The sequence below is a fragment of the Scophthalmus maximus genome, chromosome 2, assembly GCF_022379125.1.
Source record: "Scophthalmus maximus strain ysfricsl-2021 chromosome 2, ASM2237912v1, whole genome shotgun sequence".
Taxonomy (NCBI): domain Eukaryota; kingdom Metazoa; phylum Chordata; class Actinopteri; order Pleuronectiformes; family Scophthalmidae; genus Scophthalmus; species Scophthalmus maximus.
The window spans coordinates 15,759,927-15,787,326 of NC_061516.1; the positions used below are offsets into that span (position 1 = coordinate 15,759,927).

The following is a 27,400-nucleotide window of genomic DNA, read 5'->3' on the forward strand; positions in this document are numbered from 1 at the left end:
GTTTTCCCCCTAATGCATAATGATTCTGAAACTGTTTACTCCCTGAACCTTAATTGTCACAGCTCATGTAGATGTGCAGTGATTTACAATACGGATCAAGAATGCAAATAAAGTCAAATGGGGACATGTTTCAAAAGCCTCTATGTTCCCCTGACTTCCCGTCACTGTTACCAGTGCTGAATTTCATTATAACTAATAGCATAGAATGCAATTCTGAATTTTATAACGCTGCTTTTCTCACATAGGAGTAATTAATAACTGACTCTATTGACATGGAAAATCTAAAATTCCCACGCTAGAGCCAATCAGAAATTATTTCAGGTATCGAGAGACGCCTGCTGTCCCTGGTCCGTTACCTTAATTCAGCTGAAAGACCGCAATGTGCTAGAGAGAGAAAAAATAAGTTGGGGGAGAGAGAAAATTACAGACAGCTGCTGTGATCTGGCCCAACAAAATTGTGAAGAAGATGTACAAATAATACAAGAGCAGCCAGGCCAGTGAGTGCAGACCGATGGCAACATCTCAAAGCAAAGCAAAACGAGAGGAGGAAATATGAGGGCAAGTACACCAAAGAAAGATGATGCAATAAAACTCTGACACTACAGAGAAAGATGGAAGAAGAAGAAGGAGATGGATAGACGGAGGGTGAAATAAACCAGAAATCAGTGGGGGGAAAAGTAAAAAAAAAATGTTGGATGGCGAGCGCCTGTGCTGTTGGCAGCCGCGCGTTTACAGAAGATAGAAATGCGGAGCAGTAGAAGAAGAGAGGTACACGCAGGGAAGTGGGTTGGTGGCCATCAGTGCACAAGCCCGAAGTGATGAAAACATTATGCCACGATAATGAAGATGGTTCTGCTCGGTCACACTCCACATTAGCCCAGAGTCAGGCCGGCCCCAAAGTGTCAACAAGTTAATAGACTGGGTATCGGTGACACTTTCACACAGCAGCTCTCCACCACAAACACCAATTATTTACAGGAATTTTCTGGATAAGTAAACATAGATACCTCTACATGGAAATTAATAACACGGCTGCAGCCTGAGGTACAGTCACGGGTGTGAACGTGCAAAATTGTTTATTGCCAAGTGGATTGTGCGGCCACTGGTGTGAGGATGATGTTAGTGTGTAATGGTATTACACACCAAAGGTGCAAACTGTGGATCCAGGTGCTTGTTTGTCACAGGTCTTTTTTTGTCTATGGACTGGAAATGCAAACATTATACATTGCAATATTTTTTTTTTAATTGTCTCACCAACATGAAAATTGGATGCTGTCATCACAATTCTATGTATTATCTTTCGATAGAGAGCGTTGGGATGGGACAAAATGTTGAGAGTGATTATTCTGAAATGAAAATCAGTGGGGTGTCATGTAGTGAGAGAAAGCCAATTTTATTTGATGGGAGGGTGTGAGGCATCGAAACTGTCAAAAATCTGTTTGTTTGTCCGACGTGATGCAGCATGAGCTCCAATCTGAAATACACTGTTTTAATTATAAAGTTATTTTGACATAAAAGAGGTGTCAATAAAGGAAACCTTTATTGACACCTTCTACAGTAACAATGACAACAACAACATACAAGACCAGCAGCTCCATAGATTGTATGGTTTTATAGAGTCTGGTCGGTCCTCTGGCACAGTCTTGCCATGCTGACATGCTCCCAATGAAAATGCTAACATGGTGAATGTCAGGTCATTAAGACACATCCTCTGGGAACCATGAATATGGTCTTTCTCAATACCAGTAATTGAGGTGTCGGTTGCTGGAACCAGCGACATGCGTCACAAGTCTTTCTTTTACTTCTTTTTAGGCTGAGCAACACTTTGCCACAAATCTCCCATGATACATTGCTCGACTCTGTACACAATGACAGCGATTTAGTGCGATACATTCCAATGACATTACGATGCGGACTAGCTGGTTGCAGCTCTGTCCTTTAATGCACTTTCAACCCAAAGCCTTGAAGCCATGAATTTTAATTGAAATCACTGATGAAACATACTATTCTTTTGGCTTGAATACTTTAGACGCCACACTACAAACACATGAATAGTGTGTGATCTAGTATAGAGCTCAGAACTATCCCCATGGCACGTTTATGAATTCTGAATAAATCCTTATCTTGACTCAGTGTTTCCATAATATCTTAGTAACATGTTCCAATAGTGAAATACTGTAGTCCGTGGTGTGGGGATAAGAAAACAAATCCTTCTCAAACCATAAGTGCAAGGTGGCTTTTAGCAATCGAGTGCACTTAAAGTCTCTTGGTTTATTTTGGTTCACAACGCAGCAACAAACCAAGCATCTCTAAGTTTGTATTTGATCAAAATTAAAAGGAGAGGGGGAGCTCTTTAAGACAGTTTGCAACCCTCGATCTCAAACAATTAGGTGAAGATGGGATTGACAGCAGCAGAGAGCAGATGCAAAATGTGACAGGCAGCCAGACACTCTCCAGTGTGCTACACCCAATGCCCATACTTTGGCTTGTAGTTAACTTTACGGATCAGCTATGATTATGTTGCTTATTAATTCAATCAGTCAGCTCCAGCTGGCTGCTCTTTTATTAGTGCAGTCTTTTCCTAATTCACTTTATAAAGGCAGATGTGAGTGATGCAAGCAAAGGGAAAGAAAAAGCGGGAGAGACAGACAGATGGAAGACATAGGGAACCTTTGGCAAACTCCACAGTAATTGCCTTGAGTTATTTAAAATAAGGTTTTGAGGTTGAAAAATTGATCCATAGATCTATTTAATCAAGAGCTGACATTGTCCTTTAGCGTACCTCTGGCAGCAGACAAGACTGAAATAAAAAATGGGACATCGCATTTTAGATTTTACATTTCTGACATTCAGAGCAGTTCCACATGAATTGACCATATCAGAGGCCTCTGCATCTCTCAGCTGGTTTCAGCATCACTGTGTCATGAATAGACCAAACAGCTCTTCTGAAAGTCATCAGAGACTGAGGTTTGCTGAAAATTTCCTATTTTTCTTTTCTTTTGCCCATTTTATGCACAAGAAATTATAATAAGAACCAGATGGATTATATTAGTGCACTTAAAGGCCAAGTCTTCAAAACAACCTTAATCTTGAAAAACATTTTTTTAAATCATAATTACATCACGCGAAAGAAGCTTTATGAAGCTGTGTGTATGGTTCAAAGAATTCAAGAGAATGAATGTATTTATTGCTAGAGGATATATATTCCTTTTGCTTCCGACACATCGGGAAGACACTGTAATCACATCACAGTTGCATCAGAAAATGACATGCTACACGTATTATGACTATGTTGTGGTGTGTGTGTGTGTGTGTGTGTGGTTGTGTTTGTGGTGTGTGTGTGTATGTGTGTGTGTGTGTGTAATGGAGTGTTTGTTATGATATTCGTTTTTTCGTTTGCTGGCTTGTAAAACCAAAATATAAGATGCACACACTTCCTAGTGTTTTCACATGAAAAAAAAAGGGCACAACATTAATTTCATCTCAATTAATATATGGCTGAAAGACTGATTCATGGATTTGGCGTTTTCGACACAAATGAGCAACCTTTACATCAATTTGCTGTATGGCTTCCACCAGATGTTCAGATTATTATCCTTAAGAGAATGAATTGATAATAATTTCTCAACATTGTGATGGTACGTCCGACAGAAAGTCACATACACTGCTTCATCCTCATGGAATAATTTACAACAGGTGCTGAAGCCCAAAGCTACGGTGTATCTAAAAAAAGGTTTCTGAAAATATATATATGCTATTTTGTTACTCGTTTGAAAGACAGGTTCTATATTAATAATGTACGTATTAATTAAGTTCAACTCCTCTCTCTCTGCACACCACCAGATCCTGTAAGTCATTCTTGTAAAATAATTAAATTCGAAATTGAAGCTCAGTCACACGCTAGTGATTGAGCTTCGTTAACAATAATACATCCTAACAACAGAAACAGGGGAATAGATATTTCCACTCTCTGAAGGTAAAGCATATGTATCTTAGCTTATAACCTTTAAAATAAGTAGAACTCCATAATTATGCAGAAAAGCTGCAGTTAATAACACCTCACCCAATATATAGTAAATGTCACTTGAAATCATTCAAAATGTCCCTCGAAACTGTCACAAATGCATTCATAGATGGCACAATGAGGTGAGTCTTTTTTAGAATCAGCTCTCTAACCACCGTGATGATTCTTCTGTCCTTGTTCAACATCAGTTTTTAATTATCATGCTTAGTTGTTAATTCATTTTGTTCCAAGGCCACTGTGTGTATTTGAAACAAAGACTGAGACACAGAGAGAAGGAGAGAAAAAGGATGTGTGTTTTTTTTGTTTCCAACTAACTTCCTCCTTTATTTAAAAAGCTCAGAGATTTCTGCCACGAAAAAAAAATGCCAAAAGCAGCCTGGATCGGGTGGTAGTGGCATAATGGGGACTCAGTGATGTTTTTCGCCTCTCTTCAAGGCTCGACGAGGTCTCCAACATGCTGCTTCTTCTTGATCTCCGAAAAAGAGCAGCTCTCTGTCAGCGGTTGAGATGGGGCACATATCTTCACACAGCGATTTACTCTGTGATGTCCTCATGTCAGCGAGTTCATCAAAAAGCACCCCTAGCCACTGTGAACATTACCCAGTTGGTACACTTGAAACAGTCCCTGAGAGCAGCCGCATGACATGGTCAAACAGAGCCTGCAGGAGCAGGCGGTAAGAATCACTGCCTGACATGAAACTCTTCTTGAGTGTTTTGTCCACAGGGGCATGTCATTTGTCGCTTGTCGTTTGGGAGCTCTGGTGTGGTTGATGTTACCAGACACGAAGGCAGTGCAAAGCGTGGGAACCCTCCATTGAGGAGATGAGGTGATCCAGTTCACAAAAGAAGGCTGTGGCTTCTAGCAGGATGTAAACATCGGAATGAAATGAACTCACCGCAGAAAAAGAGTGGACTCTGTGTGTGAGTCGCCGCTGAAGTGAACAAAACGGTTGAATGCAACGTTGTGTGGGGGTGTGGCATCAGCAGTGAGTAACCTCACCTTAAAATTCAAAGGGTATCTGATTTCCCCTGTCAGCATGAAAAATAGAGTGGTCTGGATGGGTAGTTTCAAGCTCTAGTATAGAGTAATGTTTTTGGTCTGAAAAAACTTCCATGAGTTCATTTTAAACCAGGATCAGTTGATATATTCTTTAAACCTATCTTTAATGGCTTTAATTGATATTTTCATAGCACCATGCAATACACCAAATGACATCGTAAAAACAATGTGACAATATCACAGGGGTCACTCATAATACAGAAAATGCCCTGTGATTGTAGCGGCAAACCAATTTCGCCACGGGCACAGATTAGTATTTGTATAGTAATAGTATCAGTATCTGTCTATTAGTATTAGTATCTGTCTATCTAGAACTTTGCCGTGTACCAGCTAATTACATAATCTGCAATTTAACTGTTATGGTAAACTCAGTGCACACTCACATAATTTTTTCAGCTGCACTTGGCATGCTGCATGTTATTTGTTTGCAAGAAAGCTCTAAAATCCCACTGCACATACCTGCCAAACAGCTGACAGACAAGTTAGCAACCAGCCAGTGAAGGGTAGTGGGGCAGTTAAATAGTCTGATGTTTCCCTCAGGAGCTCGAAGAGACCAAAAACCGAGCTTAGAGAGAATGGGTACTGGACTTATGTGCACCTTGTGGCCAGAAACACAAATTTAAATGAATGATAATGTTGTTCCATAACTGCTGGACAGGTTTCCCAAATCGGCAGATGGAAAAACTCTTTGCGTCTTTTTCATGATTTCATTTCACATCACCACCTGAATTTGAAATTAAGTATTTTAGAGTTTGACTGGCTGAAAACTAAGAATATGCATTTTGTCACCAATTTTTCGGAGCTCAATGTAAACTGTTATAACAAAGTGGTTGGTTCGTACATCACATTCACATTAATCTTGCATACCATCATTGTCAGTATCTGTTCCACCAGTAGATAAGAAGCACTTCATATACATTGACAAAGAAATTGTCATTTAATCTTTTTGGGCTTTTATTAGAAAAGGTGTAACTGGTGTGACAATGTTGATCCATTGAATTAATTAGAGAGAACAAAGAACATATAGTTCTGTTGTGAATTTGTAACATTTCTTGGCAGATCCAGGGACATGAGAATTCATGTATAATGTCATGAATCATAATGTGTTGAATAATGTATTTACATTGCCTGGGGTGCAGCAACCTATCACCCACACATCCACATTCTGTGCTGCCATTTTCTGACCTGAATTACTTCTGTTAATAATTATATTTGACTGGCTTATTACATATCTAAATTCCTCCTTGTGCCATAACTCCTGCAGCTGACCAGGGACACTGTGACACGAAAGGATTTTTTTCGGGGGGTGTTTCAGTTTACATATGATGTCGAGTCTGGTTTAAATCATGGGGAATCTGACTGACTTATTTTAATTTGTTTTGACCATCTGGCCACACGAGTGCTACCAGCAAAGTACATATTGCTCACAGAAGACCAGGAGTAAGAAGGCTATCACATTACGGAGTTGTAAAAGCGTATTGCTGACAGAGATTTTCCGTATGAATTAGTCAGTTCCATGTTCCCAGTTAGTCAGTTCCATGTTCCCAGTGTCCTGTGTGCAGTTGGATGGGGGCTTGTATGTAACATTAGATTTATTGTGTCTTCTCCGGCTCCTTTCAGCACCTGTCCCAAAAGGCAAATTAATCCCATACCAAAGACATATCCCTCTCTCCCCCGCTGTGCACAGACATGACACATCTGTCTCAGCCATTAGCCACGGCCTGATATGTTTCTGGGACACATCACGTGCAACCTTGACATGGAGGATGTGGTTACTGCACAGCTCTGCCTGACTGAGAACAACTTAAATGTGGAGCCTTCTCTTCATCTTCTTCTCTTTTTTGTCAAAAGCCCCCACCTTTTCTTCCTCCCCTCTCTCCTCATATAACCTCAATCAAAACACTTTCTTCATGGTGAAGAACACTCAACAGTTGTCGCCCAGATTACCCTGCAGGAGATAACCTACACGTTGGGGTGGAAAGGAACGAGAAATTGCTTCAGTATCATGTCCAGCATGCTTTCCTTTACTGTCACAATGATACAAAAAAGAAAAATGAAAAAAAATCCCACTAAGGTCGTATATACGATGCCGTGCAACCCTCACCTGTGCATGACTGTCCCTGCAGGCAGCGGGCTGCAGTGTCCTGTGCTCAGGTGGTGGCTGCCCTGATGAGACATGGCTGCTCTCAGTCCAAGTAAACAACTTCATTAACAGCCAATCACAGGTTCCTGCGCCGGGCCCTGATTAGAACCACAGGGACTGGGCATGCCTCTAAAGCCACTTTTTCACGCTTACTTACACAAATGTAACAGATGTACAGACATGTTTTGCTTTGAGGAGAAAGAAAAAAAACAACCACATTCATTGGTTCAGAATGTTCATGTTTTCATGTTATGTTATTTTCAAGTTCTTTGTTGCTATCATACCAATGGAGTCTTCTTGGACAAAATTGTCTTTGGTTCTCCTACTAGCTTTTTTTTTTACTGTTTCAACCACATCACATGATCCCTGATGTTTCTGAAATATTCCTCCGATACAACTACCCGTTACATTATTTATTTTAAATGCCTAACAGATGTCATAATACTGGTCTTATTTCTGTTTGTCTTCATCTAAAACATCATCAGTATCCAGCTCTTCCCATCCACGATTTCCTACCTATGACTGTGAGCAGTGTGAGCAGTGTGAGCAGAGTGAGCAGTGTGAGCGCGTGTGTGTGTGTGTGTGTGTGTGCGTGCATGCGTGCGTGTGTGTTTCCTTTAACTTAAGTGTTTTCCTCCGCAACGTAACTTCATGTTGCCCGTAGTAACTTCATAGCAGAGCTGGACTGGACTCTCCTGCACTCACTGCAATAAAATGAGCAGCAATTAGTTTGCAAGTTAACTTTCTGTCTTGTTAAATAGGAGTATCTGATAGCCTATGATGATAGTAGAGGAACAGAACCACAAAGAAGTTATCCTGCCATCAGTCATCAGTGATTCAAACACAGCTCCACCTTCTCATTTACTGTGTTCTGCGGCCGTGCTTTTTGCAGTCTATGGCCCATGTGTGTGTTTGTGTGTGTGTACGCTCTGTACAGCTTCCGGTGTGTAATCATGGAGATGACCAGCTCGACTCCAGTCAACCTATCTCCGCTCACCACTGACCTCTCCAGTGTCGTCTGTGGCCTCCTCCTCATCCACCACACAATAAGTGTCATTAAAAAGAACCAGTGTTAGCAGCTGGTGCTATGATGTTGCTGTCAGCGACGTATCACATTTAATGGGCTTCAGTAGTTTTTGTTGCCTTGAAACCTGTTTAAAAAAACATATCTTTTTTATTGCGCAATATGTTCCATTGAGGGAAAAAAACAATGTAAGGATGGATACTGAAACCCAGTATCACATCAAATTATTCACAACCATCGTATTGACAAGCTCAGATACTCTCAGTTCGGATCTCAGTACTGGAGAATTCAGAAAATATATTTTCTATTTCATATCACTGTAAAGCTGTCTTGTACATTATATCTCACCAACACCATTTCTGATTAAGACATTTGTCTAGAATAGAGAGAGAGAAAGAGAGAGATCTCTCTGTCAGAGCCTGTGTGTGATGGGCGGGGGCAGTTCTCCCTCACAAGTTGCACAAAAAACAGTCAAGCACATCGTTGGCATATTTTCCCTTTCAATTACACTGCTGTCCCAAAATTCTGTCTCAGCAGGTTCCCCACGCACTTCACTGCCCCATACCTGCAGTGAAGTGTGTGTGTGTGTGTGTGTGCTTGTGTGCGAATGTGAAAGTGAATTACTATAGAGGCAAGAATAAAAAAAGACATCAGAGATGTGTGTGCGTGACTGTGTATGTGTAAGAGAGGGAAGGCTGAAAGAAAGGGATGGACTATGGAGGGCTCGTCTCTGCACCTCTTTCAAGCTGCTCACTGAGCCATGTGCTCGGCCTTGTAAACTGCAGTGCTACTTGATTACTTTGTCAGTCTTCTTAAGTGGCTTTTGCTCTGTGGAGAAAATTGGGAGACATGTCCAACAGAGGATGTCCAACACCGACTGTGGGAATCGCGGGAGGTGAGCGGAGACGCTGCATCCAAATGATGGGAAATTATATTCTGCTGTTATGTGAGAAATTAATGGAGACTCATCAACCATATCAAGTTATTTTTACATGGTGGACCTTATGTGTACAGCAAGAATCTCAGTATAATGCAGCAATGCTTTTCAGGACCTGTTCCCCCTCTGATGAGAACCTATAGTTGAAAAGTACTCTGTGTCATCCTCACCTCCCATTAAGATGTCCCTATGGGGGACCAGAGATGATTCATTTCTCCAACCAACTTCCCAGTTGAGTTCTTTGAATCCAATTCATGCAATGGAGAAATGCATTTCAAGCACAGTCCTCCTCAGGCACCTTTCAAAGATAGGGCAAGAAGGATGTGCAAAACCAACTCCATTCTCAGAGTTTTTTTAGATTCATGATGCAACCGGCAAATCATTGTGTTCCAGTACTTTTGAAGGAAAGCACACGATCAAAATGAAACCTCTGATTATATGACCAGCACAATGTTCAAAAGTTTTTGCTGATACTTTACATATTTATACAACATTGGATTGGTATTTTCTTGCTTCCACCCAGCTAGACAGTGCCACCCCTTGGCAAAATGATGTACTTGATGCACTGTGCCCCATGTGCCAAATGTCTGCTCGTTGTTCCACTACTTTATATGCTCACTAAGATGTTGAATAGTTGCCCAACAAAGTTGCACAGTAACAGGAAGTAAGGTTGTGCTCTACATTCAATGAAGAAATGTGTCTTATTTACATTATTTGAAAGAATAAAACTGTGACTAAACTCCTATGTTTAAGCCTGAAAAAGCCTCTTCTGTATCTGACTGATTTTCTACAGCATTCAAAACTAGATCTTATAACAACACCATCGCACACCAGATAACAGATTTTTTTAAATGATTATTATTATCATTACTAGTAGTAGTAGTAGTTGTAGTATCATTATCAGTATCCGTAGTATTAGTATTAGTATTACCACCAGGCTCCCAGACATACAGTGGCTTCTTCATGCATGTGCAGTTGATGTTGCAGTAAGAAAGTGCACATGCTGTTTATTTGTCAACTATTACCAAGCTCATGTGTCAGTGATACATGACAGTTTATTGATCCTGAGTTCTCCACTTGCCTCCCTTTTGTTTTCTGCTCTATAGATGAACAAGGCAACTATGGACATCAGCCAAAATTAGGTCTGTGCTCATAAAACCCTTTGTGCAATCTGTGGTCCCTGTGTGTATGGAAGAGATGCTATGCAGTGGTATAAATCATTATATTATACCAAGGGGGGAAAAAGGTGAGAATTTGAATAGTGTACATAAAGAAGCTGTGCTTGTGCTTATGTGCAGTGTGGTGGAAATCCCACAGCCGGTGATGCTGCGGACTTTGACGGACAGGAACATGATGAGCCTTGTCAGCTCTGCGCCAGTGAAGCAGGGCCAAGCACCGAGGCCAGTGGCAGGAGCCGGGCAGGCAATCAAATAAGACACATTATTGTACAAGAAAGAGTCGTAATGTTCCTGCTCTTTCACAACTCACGACTGAGTTAGATATTGATGAAGTAGGTTGCTGCTCTTTCTTATGCAGAGATTATGCAGATGATATTGACAGAACAGGGGCCCAGGTTTAGCAGAGCATATAGAAGAGCCTTTCTGAGACATAAATACAGACTGACCGTCTTTCAGCCGTTAATATAAAGTGCTTCGTCTAATCTCAGGCTTACATCATCCACAAAGCTGTGGTTGTTAATATTTGTCGGAGGGTTGGATACTTGTAGGATATTTGAAACCCCATGGTGTATTATGTTGTATTACCAACTTTTAAAATAAAACAATTCATTAGTTATTTAAATAATTCTACATCAATGACGGCGGGTTTTCTACGACCTGTGGCGAAGAATAAATTGTGTTTCACCTTTAACTTTAAAGGTCTAAGAATACATTGCAAGTTAGAATTTCTGTTGCTGTAAATAGTAACATGTACATTCCAGGATCACCAGCAAGCATGTCATGCTATTACTGTGCAAATGCTGCATGCATGCCTTCCTTGGTGAGATGATGAACATACTGGGGATGAAAAGAAAGCTGGTACTACATGGTTCCAACATGAATTCAAACAAAGGGTATTCACAATAACATCTTCAGCGTGTATCAAAACAAGTGACTTGATTACACCATAGCCCCAACACAATAATTTGATCGCACAATGGACATCCTATTTCATTATTCTAACCTCTGTTCACATCAGTTTAACCCTGTTCCTTTTGGGTATTATAACCTCTGCAAGTCATAACCCCGCTCCACAGCAGGGTTATAATGTTTGGGATTTCCCACATTTGAAGCTTCGGCTCTGAAATGACTGTAAGCTCAGGGCTAATGCAGCGGTAAGCCCTGGGCCGATGGAAGTCTCATCCACAGGCTAAATATAGAGAGAAAGTCCTGTTGATGTTTCATGGCTTTATCCAGTATATGATTGCTGGTGAAGAAGACAAAGCATCACTGTTGCTAGTCTAAATAGATGCAGTTGCAGATGTGCATACAAAATTTAATGTCATTTCAATTGCATAATTTTTCTCTACTTTTGTACTTATGATTATTCCAACGTTTTGTTCAATGACACAAAACTAGAAAAAAATGACTGAGGATACATTGCCATTACAGGTAATTAGGTAATTAGACTACACACACACACACATACACGCACGCACGCATGTTGCAACACACTTTTATGTAACCCATAAAACAAGTTTTTATCATACCTGCACCATGGTTTGTATATTACAACAAAATAATTTTCAATCAAAAAAATATGTGAAGAGTAGTTGGTGTCGCATATGAATGCCTGTTTAAGGAAAATCTTGATAAACAGAAGCAAAGGCATTCAAAGCAAAAAAAATAAAAAAAATCTCCCAAACTAATGGGAACAGTTCTATCCTCTGATTAAGACGTTGATCTTCTGTCTTGGATGGCCTATTCCCAGCTTCAGAGGTACAAATCCCAGAAGTAAACCAAAACCTGACCATTCTCTCATCATCTCCTACGGCCTTGTACATTTTGCTTCGTCTTCTTCAAGCTACCATCAAAAACAATGGCTGTTGTTGGTTAGAAAATCTTAGAAAATCTAACCAACCCTAAACTCAACCAAATACTTGCTTCCATTTGTTCAGACTGCAGAGTAAACAGGTATGGTATATATATTTTCATTATACTGTTCATATCACATGCTTGACATAAAGCAGTGAAGAAAATGTCAGGGACAAAGCAGCAAATGGAAAGTGTGATCTGCAAGTTTCAGGCACAAGAGGTCAGAAGTGTACGGATTCATAAAAACATTGTTATAGGCTTATAGTTGAGCCTATGATTTGTATATACTTCTTATTTGGCTCAGTATCCAGATGACATTCATTACAACAGCTAGAAACTTAACGGTTGTCTTTGACAAACTGACGTTAATAAATCAGTCTTGTGCACTTCTGACCTCTTGTGGTTTAAATGAATCCTACATTGTATTGTATGTCGGAGGAAAAAGTTTGAATCGAATATCGCCAGTAGACCCCTTTAAAGACTATTCGTCATTAGTTTTTCAAAAATCAATTTTAAGCTTTTAGTTCAGTTTTTTAAAGAATGTTTTGAAGATAAATAAAGTTTTGGGGTCATTAACTTTCCCTGCCGCAAACAACAACAGCACTGGAGTATTTTTTTCTTATATAAATCATTTTGTTTTATTGTTTTTGCTGAGAGTTGAGATGACTGTTTAAGATAAATGAAAGTTAAGTGGAGACTTCCCCAGCAGCTACCATTACTGATTTTCTGACTTACTTAAAAATCATCCCAACCGTTTCCCCTACAGTGGAGGAGCTTTAGAAGGGTCTAACCCTCCCTGTCGATAATCCTTTTTAGAAATGTTACATCCAAATATGTTCCTGTAGTTCACTTGTGAGTCAACAAAAAGTCATTGGATGCACGCGAATCACATACATGACTTATGTTGGATTGAAAACGGTGATTCTCACTGAAAGGTGACAAGTTTCCGTCCCTGTTCGGACAAACTGACAATACTTTGGATTTATTCATTGTTGGTTTTTAGTCTTTTCATGGAATTTGTTGATATCAATTAAGTATATGAAATCCCTAGAATTATCCTGTGAGAAAGTTTTTTTGAAAGAATGTAGAAAGTAGTGGAAACTATGTTTCATTACGTATGGTGCATGTATCCAAAGACTTTTATTTTAAAAAAAATTATCAATCTAATTTTTAACATTTATATAACAAAAAAAAAGAGTTTTGAGGAGGTCTAACCCTCCCTAATTGTGAGGGAATGTTTCATCCAAATATAAGAAACCAAAAACAACAACAATGTAAAACTGGTCTATAAATATTTACAATTATATTTAATATCATTTAACAAATTTAATTTACAAATACATACTAATTGTGAAATGCATCAACTGCTGAAACTAGTAACGAGAGATAATCTGTATGTTATTATGAGGTGACATATATTTCAAATTATTTTCTAATCTGCCAAATGCTGTTTCTTCTTCTACTGCGGAGAGAAAGAGGAAGTGACGCTGCTCTCGGTGGGCGGGACTACCTCTTCGTAACCTCCAATCATCCAATAGCATATTCGCTCGCAGGAACTATGAAAATGGCGGCTCTCTGTAGTGAGTTCGGGGACCTGGTGCAAATCAAGAAACATCTAATATCAGTGACTTCGCTGTGTAAAGAGAGAGGACTGCTGCACAGCGCGAAGTGGTGAGACCGACCGTGACCAGTGTGTCGTGAACCGCCTGTCTCACTGCTCTGCGACGAGCACTGAGCGTTGCCAGGTTACCTGTGTGCTAGCCACGTTAGCTGAGCTGTTGACAAGTTTCATTTTAAACAATTGAGCTCGAGTTGTTCACTGCATACATCCGCATATAACACACAGCGTCGTGGAATTATTACGTCCGTTATTAATCTGCAAGGAGAATTATTTTCACAATGGTGGTATAGAAAGTCTGTTGTGTTCAGGGAGCAACCCATTGAAAGCTGAAACATTATATATATATATATAACCCAGCTGCCAGTCTTCTATACATCTGTGTGACTGTATCACATGGATGTAGAGCCTATGTGTATATGTTATATGTACGTATATATATGTGCATAACAGTTATGTCATATGCTGAAACTGTGTTCACATTTCAGGGGTTCTGAGTTAGCATTTGCTTTGGACCCTCTTCCCAAAGATGAATTACCCCCATCGGCTCCCTTTACTGAGGTGTGTCCTTTTTTAAAATCATTTTTGAGTGTGTGTGTGTTAGTGAGTGAGAGCGAGTGAGTATTTGTAATGATTCTTTTCATAATATGTTGATTATTTTCTCAATTAATTGATTAGATGTTTGGTCCATAAAATGTAAAAAAAATAGTGAAAAATGTTGATCGTGTTTCCCAAAACCGAAGATGATGTTTTGTTTTGTCCACACGCCAAGGATATTTAGTTAACTGTTTTAGAGGAGCAAAGAAACCAAATCATTTTCACATGTAGGAAACTGAAATTACAGAATATTGACTTTTCCCCCCATCAAAACTACTTGAACCGATTATCAAAATAGTTGTTGATTAATTTAGTAATTGATTATAAATTGATTAACTGTTACAACTCTACACTGAGATTGCTTTTAGCAATGAAAAGTGCTCTATAAATAAAATGTATTATTATTATTATTATTATTATTATATTTGGATTGTACAATATGTTCTGAAGTTTAGGCTGACCTTTCTTGTTCATTGTCTGTCCAATTTACAGGACGATGCACAAGACCTGGATGCACTTTCACTGGCCAAATCCTACTTCGACCTGAAAGAGTACGACCGTGCTGCTTACTTTCTGAAAGGCTGCTGCAGTCAAAAGGCCTATTTCCTTTACATGTATTCTCGCTATCTGGTAAGATTCTGTAGATATGTTGCACGCCCATATCCTTCCATCTTTGTTTTCATTTTGTGAAAAGTCTGATTTCAGTTTGACTGAATCCCATGTAAACCTTTTTGACCAAGTATCCGTCTTTGTCTTCAGTCGGGCGAGAAGAAGAAGGACGATGAGACTGTGGACAGCCTGGGTGAGGATTCTTCTATTCGGACCAATAAAAGAGAACTAAAAGTGTTTGTTTTTTTCTTAACCCTTTTATACCGAACCTTTATTTGTGTTTCTATGGTTCTAGGCCCGCTGGAGAAGGGTCAGGTGCGCAATGAAGCATTGCGAGAACTGAGGGTTGAGCTCAGTAAGAAGCACAATGCAGGAGAGTTGGACGGCTTCACCCTCTACTTGTAAGAACGTTTCCCCCGAACTGTGTGCACATTACCTACATTTTGCAGAGGAATGAGGTGGACACCTCTGATGAACTGTATTGTGTGCGTTAATGGATGCACGTGTGTGTATGGCAACACAGGTATGGGGTGGTGCTACGAAAGCTGGACCTGCTGAAGGAGGCTGTTGAGGTGTTTGTAGAGGCAATTCATTCACTTCCTCTTCACTGGGGAGCCTGGCTGGAGCTCAGTAACCTTGTCACCAATATTGAAATGGTAACACCCTTTTGCTTTTACACAGTTTTTGAAATTTAAGATTTAATAATTTATAATTGATTCTATGGGCACATGTTCTCAGTAACCATTTAGAGAATTGAGAGTGGAATGATACCATCTAAACTCTCTAATGGTTTTCTCCCCAGCTGAAGTCACTGTCTCTACCAGATTGCTGGATTAAAGACTTCTTCATGGCCCACATGTACACAGAGCTGCAAATGATCAAAGAAGCGTTGCAGAAATACCAGAACCTCATTGAGGCCGGCTTTTCTAAGAGCACCTACATTATCTCCCAGATTGCTGTGGCCTACCACAACATCAGAGGTTTCACCTTTTACCTGTTGGATGAGATTTTTTTTGCCTCTCAGAAGAATGTAATGAGAGCAGGTTCAGGTGTTACAGCACTATTGTCTCATTTTATTTCAGATATTGACCAAGCGTTGGCTCTGTTCAATGAGTTGAGGGACCAGGATCCATATCGCATTGACAACATGGACACATTCTCCAACCTGCTCTATGTTAAGGTGAGTTCACTTGCTTGTAATGTGATGCCCTGTTGATCAGCAGAGAGGAAGTGTGCTGTGACACATTACCTCTGCTGTTTGACAGAGTCGTTCAAGGTCAATGTGAATCGCACAAGGACACTTGTGTTGTACAGATACTTGAAGACAAAGGCTATCACTTTCTATTCGCCTTGATGTTTTCATTTGACCTTTGAATTAGGTCAGATGTTCACACGTTTTCAGTATATGATGGAAGTAAAACCGTCACTATTGAGAGAAAGTTTGGTTTTGTTGCTGATAGCAATGCGTGTTTCCACAGAGCATGAAGCCCGAGTTGAGCTACTTGGCGCACAACCTGGTGGAGATCGACAAGTACAGAGTGGAAACGTGCTGTGTCATCGGTAAGCGTTGATCAAAAACCTCTGTTCAAAAAAAGTACAGCAACACAGCGATTCTTAGTGAAGAATGAAATCGTTGAATCCACTTTATTAAGAAACAGAATTTTCTCATTCATCTATCACTATATATAAAACATGTAGAGCTTAAAGAGTGCTGCTACTATGATTCCATATTTTATATCTAAATCCCAAATGATTAACATGAAATAAAATGGACTACAATACGGTTGCACAAATTATAAATAGTTCTTATTATTCTTCATGGTTAACAAGGGACGGAGCCTTGAGATATCAACTACCGTACATGTGTTAATAAATCATGTGTCTCGTGCACAGGTAACTATTACAGTTTACGCTCTCAGCATGAGAAAGCAGCTCTGTACTTCCAGCGGGCCCTCAAACTGAACCCTCGCTGCCTCGGTGCCTGGACCCTCATGGGCCACGAATACATGGAGATGAAGAACACGTCAGCTGCCATCCAGGCCTACAGGTCAGGCTCAACGTGTAGAAAATGGTGGATATCTCAGTGTCTCGTTCAGTGTGTGAATGAGGAGTTTCTACCTCTGACCAGACGTATTGGTATCCTGAACATTGTGTTTTTCATAATGTATTTTTTCTTCTTCTTTTCTATCAGGCATGCTATTGAAGTGAACAAGCGGGATTACCGGGCCTGGTATGGCTTAGGTCAGACGTACGAGATCCTCAAGATGCCATTTTACTGTTTGTACTATTATCGAAAGGCTCACCAGCTCAGGTATGGATTTTGAAGTAAGACTTTCATTATTGAAAATATGCATAAATTAAAAACCAAACAGTACATAACATTATTTGACGCACTATGATGTAATGTTGTAGGCCCAATGACTCGCGCATGTTGGTCGCACTGGGTGAAAGCTACGAAAAACTCTCACAGCAAGTGGAAGCCAAGAAGGTCAGTATGTTACACCTGCTAATGATGCTGGGTCTGTCATGAATATCACCAATATTTCTGGATTGTTTGATTGACACCATGACATGATAAATTACACATTTTTTGTCTAGTGTTACTGGAGGGCATACTCTGTGGGAGATGTAGAAAAAATGGCTCTTCTCAAATTAGCAAAGTAAGTGTCTCGAGTTGAACAATCGAAGAACATCAATAAAACAGATTGTCTTTTTTTCTTTGTTTGATTACGAAATTAATATCTGATCTGCATCTTTTCCCCCCCAGTTGTCATGTCAACATTATTTGTATTGGCTAGAAATAGGTGCTGAATGTTTATTCTGCTTCTTCCTCTATCAGGCTTCATGAACAGCTGAACGAGTCTGATGATGCTGCTCAGTGTTACATGCTTTACATTCAAGACATTTTCTCCTGTGGGGTGAGCATTTTAAATTCTCTGAAAACGAACAGTACGGTAAACTTTTTTTCTTCACCTACAAATGTGTCGTTTTGGTTTTGGGCTAGACACCTTACAGTTTAGGAAATGTTAATACAAAGGCATATTGTGATGTTTTAAACAATAGTGATTTTTCTGGTTTATGGTGTAAGTTTGGGGAAAATACTTTTCTTGTTTCAGCACGACAGTTCATCTGTGCACAAAGCCAGGTCCATTATAAAAAGGTCTGGTAGAAGTTGACTGGCACATAGCTATGACTTTAACTCTTACACATTTGGGACAAACTGGATGGAGTGATTCCCTGTAGCAATGTTCCAGAAATCTTGTGAAAAGTCCAAGAAGAGATTAAAACAGTTTCAGGATAAAAAATAATGAATAATCACAAATGGGAGTAATGACCACATACTGTAGTAGAAATCTAGTCCTAATAAAACCTTGTCATGACAGGAACAACTGGAGCACGCCGAGGTGAGCACAGCCCTACGGTACCTGGGTCAGTATTATTTCAAGAACAAGCTCTACGACGAGGCGTCCCTCTGCGCCGCACGCTGCTGCGACTACAACGACGTAAGTGTCACCAGCGTCATCAGAACACCCTGTTGTTGTAATAGCGTAAGTAGCAGTAACACAGTAACTGTTGTTGGTGGTCCGTCTTGTCCGTAGGCTCGTGAAGAGGGAAAGGCTCTGTTGAGGCAGATCTCACAGGTCAGAGATCAGATTGAGACGCCGTCAGCAGATCTGTTCGCTCCACTCTCAAACAACAACACTCCAGTCAGGAGGGTGTCTCCGCTGAACCTCATCTCCTTCACACCCTGACACCCAACCTCCTGTTCACCGGCCTTAAAATGGACAATTTATATATATATGTATATTCTGTGACATGAAGTGTCTTGGGCGTTTGATAGGATCTACCTGTGGTTGTATACAGAGTTGTTTATTGCATTAAACATGCATTTATTTGTAAAATGTGCAATCCTTATCATTTTTGTTTAACTGCAAACATAAACAAACAAAGCTCTCATGAGCTGTGACAGTCTGGTTTTGGACTTTTTGAATATAATTTAATGACTCAGTAACAATGTAAAAGCACAAAAAGGAAACTTCAGAGCAAAGACAGAAGGGACACCTTGATCATATACACACAACATGTAGAACACGGACACACACAATCACATCATGCTTGACACGTCATGCCTTAACAATACTGATAATATGTAAATACTAAATAGTGTAGATAAATCACAAAACTATGGAAGAATTTCTTTGCAGATATGGAAATACTGCAGTGAATTAAATGCAGATATTAACAGTGCAAAAAATTCAAACCGTTAGTAAAAAAGCATTTTTTTCCTGACAGCTCTAAGCAATGTCATTGTGGAAAAACACAGGTACTTTCAGCTTAGGCATGTGGAGGAGTCGCAGAGGCAGGGAAGGCAAATTTATCACGTGCTATAACCATACAGTCCACAACCATCATATTGCTCATGGAAACCTCAATATCCTTAGTACTATTCTGCAACCGCTTTTAAAGCAACTGTTTTACTGGCATGAACATGACTATTTGGCATCCGAACAGTGTTAACTGCACTGCAAACAGTGAATATATATATAAAAATACTATAAAGTTACCACCATGTATGACTAGTTTTTGCATAATATAAAAAAGGACATTCTCTCTGAAGCTCTAAACATCTCAGTACTTCCCCCTGTGACCACGGGGGGTGGGGACGGGGCTGGGAGGTGGGGAATGCTGACGAGACCGCAAGATTCGCGAGTAGGGGGTCATGTTCTCGTCTTCTACTGCGCGCGAGTTGTATTTACGTGTTGGGGTGCGTGGTGGGAACAGAGACTGGAAAAAGGGACGTTTTTGTGGAGGTCGGTTTTCGGCATCGATCGCCACGGTGGCTGCACAGCCCCTCTTCTTACAGGAACCTGGTGTGGTGGAGGCAGAGAAGCCACACGGGGGCAGCTGAGGATTGGTGGTGTGCATCTGGGCCAGCGCATCTGCTTTCCGCCTCAAGTCCGCTTTGACTAGCATCAGGCCGTTCTGGAGCTCCACCAGGATCTGGCCCTGAGAAGGAGTGAGTGAACAGGGTTAGACAAGACCACAGAGGGGGAAGTGAAGGAGAAGGAGAGAAGGTTGGAGGTAAAGTGATGGAAGGTGAGGCCCAATGCAGCTCTTGAATGTGCTTTTGCAGTTATCACCTGGTGCAGTTGTTAGAAACCTTGATTTAGTTTAAAAGCTGGCTGTGCATCAAGATTGTTAATGAAGAGAGTAGAGGGAGAGAAAAACAAAGTACTTCAAACTGAGAATTAAACTTTAAAAAAATCCAGCAAACAATAGTTTGTCTGACATCAAAGCAAGTGAGGAAAACATTATATTGGGTACAGTACTGTTACTTAATGCGGCAGTTGAGAGAAAAAAGTTTAATATTTCCTTTTGAGACTGGTCGTATACAATTGAAACCTTTTTATTGGATTAATTCAGTTCAAGGTCGGAGTAATTAAAATATATAAACTGACAAAAACTATCACCGACCAAAAGATTAACTCGGAAGAGCAACCCTGTTCAATTATTAGCTTTAGTTTACATAAAAACATAAATTGCGCAGTATTGTAATTTGCACATCTGTGGTTTTTACCTGTTTGGCAATTGTCTCATCTGCAGTGTTCAACGCCTGGCGCAGCCGCTCTCCCCCCGTGTTGCGGCAGCAGGCTCTCTCACCAGACTGAAGGTCCGCCCCCAGCTTCTGCAAACCCAGACGCAGCTGACGCAGGTTCTGTCAGGAAAGAGTCAGATGTTTAGTCTCTATGAGGACGGAGAACTTGCAGCGTGCAGCAAAACCAAAGACTGCATCTGTTATAGTGCAGCATCGACTCACCCGTTGACCTTCCTCAAGCTTGCGGTCAGCAGCACCAGTGAGGTTGCCAGTCGAACCCGGCACCTCAAGCTGCATCTTAAGCTTTGTCAGCTCTGTACAGGCAAACAGAACAAGACCGTTATTTACCAATACCATAACTTACACTAAGACGTAATCAGAGAAGTCTTCCAGCCAGACTGTACCTTGTGTCTTGGTGAACAGCTCAGCGCGGCACTGGTCGAGGTCGGCTCGCAGTCTGCAAACTTCTGTCTGCTGAGTGCTGAGGCGCACGGAGCGTCGAGGCCCATCTTCCTGTGGCGCAGGTGTGGGGACTGACTCGGTTTCTTTGTACTTTTCAAGGGCAGCAGACAGAGCCTCGATATCCTGATCACGCTCCTGAGAGAAACGATGAAAAGAAATTGAAATTTCAGAACACATAAGATCTTTCGGCACAGATACAAAAGCATTTGGGAAAATCTCATTTATGTGGTGTAGATTTTATAGATTGTCTGTGTGTATCAAAACACTGAAAGTAATACAAACTCAAGATTATCATGGACTCTCACCTTCAGCTCCTCACTGTAGAATTTCTTCAAATGTTTACGCAGGTTAGTAATCTTGTCTTCATATCTCTCTTCAATTAGAGCCCTCTCCGCCTCCAAGGTCTCACTGCAAGGTAAAGTCATCACAACTTAGTAGCTGTTTTCATCTCTAAAAAGACCAACATGTTACGACTACCCGTGTTCTTCTCAAATCACTTCACTAAAGCACCAATAGCAAATTTAATCAAAAGAAAAACTGAAGTTTAAAGATCTAAAACTTTGCTAGAAATCCTTCCATGTCCTCAATAAAACTTGGTTCGTATTAAAAGGACATCAAGTATTTTGACAGAAATAGCACACACACACACAAACAAACCTGAAGCCGTCTTGCATTCCAGAGATGACCTCCATCATCTCCGAGACCACCTGCTCCCTCACATTTGTTTCAAGAACCTCTTTCTCTTCCCGTTGCCGCTGCACCTCTCGCTTCAGGACATCGATGGCCTGCAGTAAAGACTAAACAAAACATTAAAAAAAAAGTTGTTTAGAGCCTTCTACGAGCATTTCTCGTTTTAGTTGATCTTAACGGCCTTGTCAGTGTCTTTCCAAATCTGCAGTAAAACCAAAATAGCGACATTTTGATTGTTTTATATATGAACATGTATTGGTGAGTTGTGGAGGTAAGAATGATAAATATTTAGCTTAGCTCTTGTGCAATGTCAGAGGATGTTACCTCAGTATTTAACATGGTGATATCTCCGTCTTCAGCATCACTCTCGTCCTCTTCTTCTTCCAGCACTGTGCTTTCGTTACTGTATCCTGTTGGCTCGCGCAGTAGAGACAGGATGTAGGCGACTCTGGTCTTTGTGGATGGGCCGTGAACCAGCTGAAAATATGAGTTAATATACTTTTATTTATCTTTGAAAAAACAACAACAAAAAACTGAAGTTAGAGGTACAAGAGTGTTTCCTACTTGGGTGGCGATAGCAGAGAATTTGAGAGCTTGAAGGGTCTCGTCATAGATGGAGGCACAAGGATTGAGGTTGACCACCATGCTGGACATTCCTCGGCCACAGAAGAAACCCTGCAGCACCCGGGTCAGTTTACTCTCCCTGAAGGGCACCACTTGAGGGGGTCGTGATCTGTAGCCGTGGTAGCAAGTTTTCAAAATATTGATTTCTCAAACGGCCAGCTCATTCAAATACCTAGGTACTGCATCGCCACTGTCACCGTTAAAATTATAAAAGTCACAGTCAAGCTCGTACTTGTTGGTCTGGTTGTGCCTCAGGGCAGCAATACAGCGCCCGAGTGTTAAGAGGGAAGTGTTGATGTTGTTGGCCTCCTTCATCCTCTCACCATTACGCTGCTCTTTGCAGCGTTCAGACCCAGCCAGGTCACATACGGTCAGTCTAAAAAAACAGAGACAGCACCGTTTAATCACTTTTATAAACTCAAATGAACATAAACCAAAACTGAAATCAGGGTTTCTGCAGGTTTCAAATTATAATACCACATAGAATGCAATAATAACTGTTTTTGTGAAAACAGTAAGGTGAATGTAAGTTTTTTTAAAACTCTAAGATCTGCAGAAATACTGTAAAATGTAGTTAAATTTGAGTAGGTAAAAATAAGACAACGTACTCGCTGATCTGCATAGTCTGGCCCGGATCTTCCTCTGGGCGGACGTGCAGGACACGGATAGAGAAGATGCTGTGGCTGCGAGGGCGATACATTTAGGATTAGAGAGACTGTAAGTGCAAGTCAAACAAGTCTGACAAAATGGTTCAAAACAAGGCTTTGAAAGGCGGGCGTTTAACGCGATCCTACCTGCGGCTAGAGTTTTGGTTCAAGTGAGTGCTGGCGAAGCTCTGGTTACGACGTCCGGCCCTTAGAATCCTCCACGCTTCCTCTGCACTGCGGACCTGGATCCAGGTCAGGTCTGACATAACAAGAGGGAGAAAAAAAATTATTCTGGCAACATGAAAAGCAGCAGCAGGAACAACAAAGCAAACATACTAACATCATACGAAAATGGGAGTACTTTCATCTATTGTTTCCCTTAAGCTACATAATGGGTTTGATCATCCGCAGGATCAAACTGATATATACTATAGCAATTATTACTATACATAATTCATGCAAATGGGTCAGTTTTACCTTTCACATAAGGGTTGCCCTGCTTGTCGTCACTGAGCCGCAGTGTGGCTCTTTTTCTGGGCTGCTGGGAGGGCGACACGTCCAGCAGATCATACAGGAACTCATTGTAGATCTCATAAAAGGAAACCCAAATAGAGAACTGCACCCCTTCCTCCAGGTCTTCTCCTCCGGTGTGTGAAAGGCTGTCGGGCTCCAGACAAACGCTGTCAGAGTCTGTAAAGTCAAAAATCAGTTGTACAGTGACAACAAAAAAATTATTAAGACTCAAAACCTATATCGGAGAGCGTTTCCTGATTTTACTTAAATTAAAAATTTCTTGAACGGTCTTTTAACTTTTAAAACTATTTTGACTATATAATTCTGAGGATGTTTGACTACTGTTTGAAGCACTTAGTAATATACATTTTGAAAAGAGCTCTATAAATAAACATTATTAGTGATACTACAGTCTCTAATTTGCCCCGGGGTTCATTTAACACAGGGTTTTGCTACACATTTGAAGATTGTCCTCCTCACCTTCCAGCTGGCTGGCAATATAACTTGAAGAGGAGAGTCCTCCAATGCCGCTGTCCACAGTTGTCGTGGTAACACCTCGACGAGAAGTCAAATTCTCATCCTGAAACACACGAAGGGAAGACATCAGTACCTGTCTCTCTGAGCAGTTTGGTTACCCAGATCACAATGTTAAAAGACTTTTTCAAAAAAGGTCTCATGAAATGACATTGATATTGTAATAGTCTTCCATTGTTGTTGAGATTTATAATATAAAAATAATTGCAGAATATAATGTATATTAACAAGCTAATTAGGTTCAACTCCATCACGTAAATCACATCCACTTACTGGAGTGACCCATGAGGCTCCACTCATGGGACAAACTTGAGGTGATGCATATTTTTAATTAACTTTTTATTATCTAAATCTCCCCCTTGTCAAACACATATCTGGTTCACCTTAATCAATTCCAGCTCGTTTTATTATTCAGGCCTGAAATAAGCAACATTCCAGATGAGCTAACTATAAATTAGTTGACATTAAGTTGGAAGGAGTTTGTACCTACAGCAAAGTTTAGGGTCAGTTGTTTAAAATTACTCTTTGTTGTAAAGGACACTGAAAGGATTATGGGACAGAAATAGTACATTACTAACAAGTTTTTTTCACTTTACCTCTTTGAGCAGAGAGTTTCTGCGGATTTCCTCCACCCTGACCTCACTGGGCTCAAGCTGTCTCACATCCTGATACATGACAGGCTTTAGGTCCATGGCACCATAAAGACGACCCTGCAGCTTCCTGAACAGAGACGCCAACGCTCGGGGCAGGAGGCCGGCCTCTCGACCACTGCCTGTAAGTCCAAAAACAAACAAATCCCTTTTTTGTAAAGCTGCAAACACTAACATTGCAATCAAACCTGAGCTTTACTAAGTAGTATTAGTACAAGAATAGAATCACACCCTGGATGGTGTATGTCTTTCCAGAATTAGTGACACCGTAAGTGTAGAGGAGTCGATTTTCTCCTTGAAGCACGTCTTTCACCATCTTTTTCATTGTGAACTCATAAAACTGCTGTTGCGTGGTGTCGGGTCCAAAGATCTATGATAAATGCATAATATAAATAAAGGTTAGCATGTGATACATGAATATCACTGATATTTGTGTCTATTCAAACCCTTCAGCCTACAGCTACCATCAATACGTTCAACACTATATAAAAATAAAAATAAATGCATGATAGAATATCATTCACTTCCGTGCAGGTCACTCTCCTAATAGAATCACTTTTTCTTTTTTTTTTTTTACTTTTAACCAGAATATCCATATTATTTTGGTTCAACAAAAGATTTTACGTACATCATGTAAAACTGGAAAAACAAGTGTACCTGGGAGAAACTGAACTTGTGCATGCTCTGGGTGATGCCCCTCTCTGCAGTCCTCATGTTCTGAGACTCCTTTGGAGCTTTGAGCAGCAGGGTCTCTCCATCTTGGACGGCCACGCAACCCTGAGAGAAGAGGGAACATCAAGCAGAGGAAACTTGTGTACTATGAACAATAAATTGACTTTTTTTAATACTAAAAAAAGTTTTCAATGTGTACACATGCAGCATAAATGCAGTTGTGAAATTGTAGAAAAAGTCTTACCTGTGCTTCTCCCCTCTCTCTCTCCAGATCAGTAAGTGGTCGGATGCGCAGGAAGACTTTCACCCTCTCAGCATTTCCTTCACCACCACTTCCTTGTCTGACCAATCCAGGTTTCACTGCTAGTTTCTAAACACACAAATTTGAAACATCTTTAATGGCTTATTGCTGACATTGAACGATTTAAAATTACCATTCTGATGTGCTCCTTCAGTCAGCAAACAGTAAGTTTAAGTAAATATGTATAGATCTCACAACACTTGATTAAAGGTATTACAAATGTTGACATGTTCTGTCTGGTCGTTGGGATACGATGCATTTTGGTGAGAAATGTGACAGGTAAGCAACTTTAACAGTGAAAACGTCATTGGGTATAGACAGACAACAACTCTCACCGGTTCGGCAAAGCACGGCCGGGGGTCGAGGCCGGGGGAAATGACAGAGATCTCAGGTAGACGTGGTCTGGCCAGGCCTCCATGCTCCGCTGCTGTCGACTCAAACACAGCCATGTCCTCCTCCTCATCGAAGGGGCATTCACACGGGGACGACAAAGACAGCGCCATGCTAACAAGTTGCAAGAAAACAAATCTTCATTAGAATGACATGATCACAGCATGCAGAACATTCAGTAAGTATTCACACCCCCACGTTGTTTTTTTTGTTTTGTTTTTTTACACGTGCTTATGTTAATAAATAAAATGAAAACTGATTGGAGAAACTTCCATAAGAACAACCAATTCAAAACATCAGGTTTCCTCCACACGTCTGTCATATGTTTGTTTTTGTTTTTTTGCAGCAGGTAAACACTCAGCCTGTGACCATCGGGTTCTGAAAAAGACTTTGACTGATACTGTGACAACATTAACTCCGATACTCTCCATGCATCACCTCACTGCAGGAGAGAGAAATAAGGGTGTGTCCTGCCACAAGGTGAGAAAACACACAAAATGAACAGTGTGTCCTTTGCTCCTCTTTAAGCCTAACAGAGCTCGAGGCACGTCCGGGCAGTCAAACAGGAACATTATATCCCAGGCTACGACCTGTTGTGACAGGTTCAGCGTTGGTGCATTAGAAATCAACAATTTAAAATGAAGATATTAATTAAAGAACCCGTTTTAACTGAAGCAACCAGTTGGGTGAATATCATTGAACAATGACAACGTTTAGGCCTGCAGGTGATCTCAGCTACTTGGAACATATGGTGAAGAGAATACACACGTTTCAACGCGAGATTAAGTGCGTGAATACATCGAATTAACATTAATAATGCACCTATCACAAAGGTAGCCAACCGCCATTAAAAACGACGAAGAAGAAGAGTGTACAAACACGTTGTGACACAGCTCAAATGCATTAACGACACTAGAAGCTGTAACGATATTCCACCACAATAACACTGGCTGAATAAAATTAAAAAAACACGTTATACATGTTATTATGTTATAATCACAGCCTTAACGTTACTAAGTGCATTATTGTTGTGTACGTATGGTCCACATGTAAGCGAATGTTGTTTAATCTTACCTGGAAGGTCCAAAGTGCGACGAGCGCCCGTTGTCCAGTCACTCAATGTTCGTAATGTTAGCGAGTAAATCGCCAAAAAAATAAGTATGTGACCGAAACTAAGTTGAAACTGAATCAACTCAAGGTGACGGTGACGGTGACTGTGACTAACTAACTAACCACTGAGTGCGCCTCAGCTGAGATCTACACGACGGCGTTTGGAT

General features: G+C 40.6%; 2 protein-coding genes across 2 annotated transcripts; one reads left to right on the top strand and one right to left on the bottom strand.

Annotated features, from left to right (window-relative positions):
* The first annotated feature begins 13,754 nt into the window (after positions 1-13,754).
* Positions 13,755-18,946, top strand: cdc23 (CDC23 (cell division cycle 23, yeast, homolog)). Its single transcript, XM_035626395.1, has 16 exons — positions 13,755-13,891; positions 14,327-14,399; positions 14,928-15,065; positions 15,195-15,237; positions 15,340-15,445; positions 15,568-15,700; positions 15,847-16,024; positions 16,127-16,224; positions 16,523-16,604; positions 16,938-17,091; positions 17,236-17,355; positions 17,457-17,532; positions 17,643-17,704; positions 17,884-17,962; positions 18,428-18,547; positions 18,644-18,946. The coding sequence occupies exons 1-16, from the start codon at positions 13,779-13,781 to the stop codon at positions 18,794-18,796; spliced, it is 1,728 nt and encodes a 575-aa protein (XP_035482288.1). The 5' UTR covers positions 13,755-13,778; the 3' UTR covers positions 18,797-18,946.
* A 73-nt stretch (positions 18,947-19,019) lies between these two features.
* Positions 19,020-27,394, bottom strand: kif20a (kinesin family member 20A). The gene is made up of 19 exons (XM_035626394.2): positions 27,198-27,394; positions 26,069-26,237; positions 25,677-25,802; positions 25,418-25,537; positions 24,992-25,130; positions 24,707-24,882; positions 24,057-24,156; positions 23,541-23,753; positions 23,211-23,322; positions 23,025-23,099; positions 22,649-22,792; positions 22,357-22,525; positions 22,117-22,269; positions 21,760-21,899; positions 21,408-21,510; positions 21,045-21,237; positions 20,863-20,954; positions 20,623-20,760; positions 19,020-20,051 (listed from the first exon to the last, which is right to left on the bottom strand). Exons 2-19 carry the CDS (start codon positions 26,234-26,236, stop codon positions 19,674-19,676), a joined length of 2,739 nt encoding a protein of 912 aa, XP_035482287.1. The 5' UTR covers position 26,237; positions 27,198-27,394; the 3' UTR covers positions 19,020-19,673.
* Between the last annotated feature and the right edge of the window lie 6 nt (positions 27,395-27,400).

Coding starts and splice junctions, on each gene's coding strand:
- cdc23 (XM_035626395.1), top strand. CDS start 13,779: ATGAAAATGGCGGCTCTCTGTAGTGAGTTCGGGGACCTGGTGCAAATC. Junction 13,892..14,326: donor CTGCTGCACAGCGCGAAGTG/GTGAGACCGACC, acceptor TTCACATTTCAG/GGGTTCTGAGTTAGCATTTG. Junction 15,701..15,846: donor TTGTCACCAATATTGAAATG/GTAACACCCTTT, acceptor TTTTCTCCCCAG/CTGAAGTCACTGTCTCTACC.
- kif20a (XM_035626394.2), bottom strand. CDS start 26,236: ATGGCGCTGTCTTTGTCGTCCCCGTGTGAATGCCCCTTCGATGAGGAG. Junction 22,526..22,648: donor AGGCACAACCAGACCAACAA/GTACGAGCTTGA, acceptor CCACGGCTACAG/ATCACGACCCCCTCAAGTGG. Junction 21,511..21,759: donor GGAATGCAAGACGGCTTCAG/GTTTGTTTGTGT, acceptor TTTACCTTGCAG/TGAGACCTTGGAGGCGGAGA.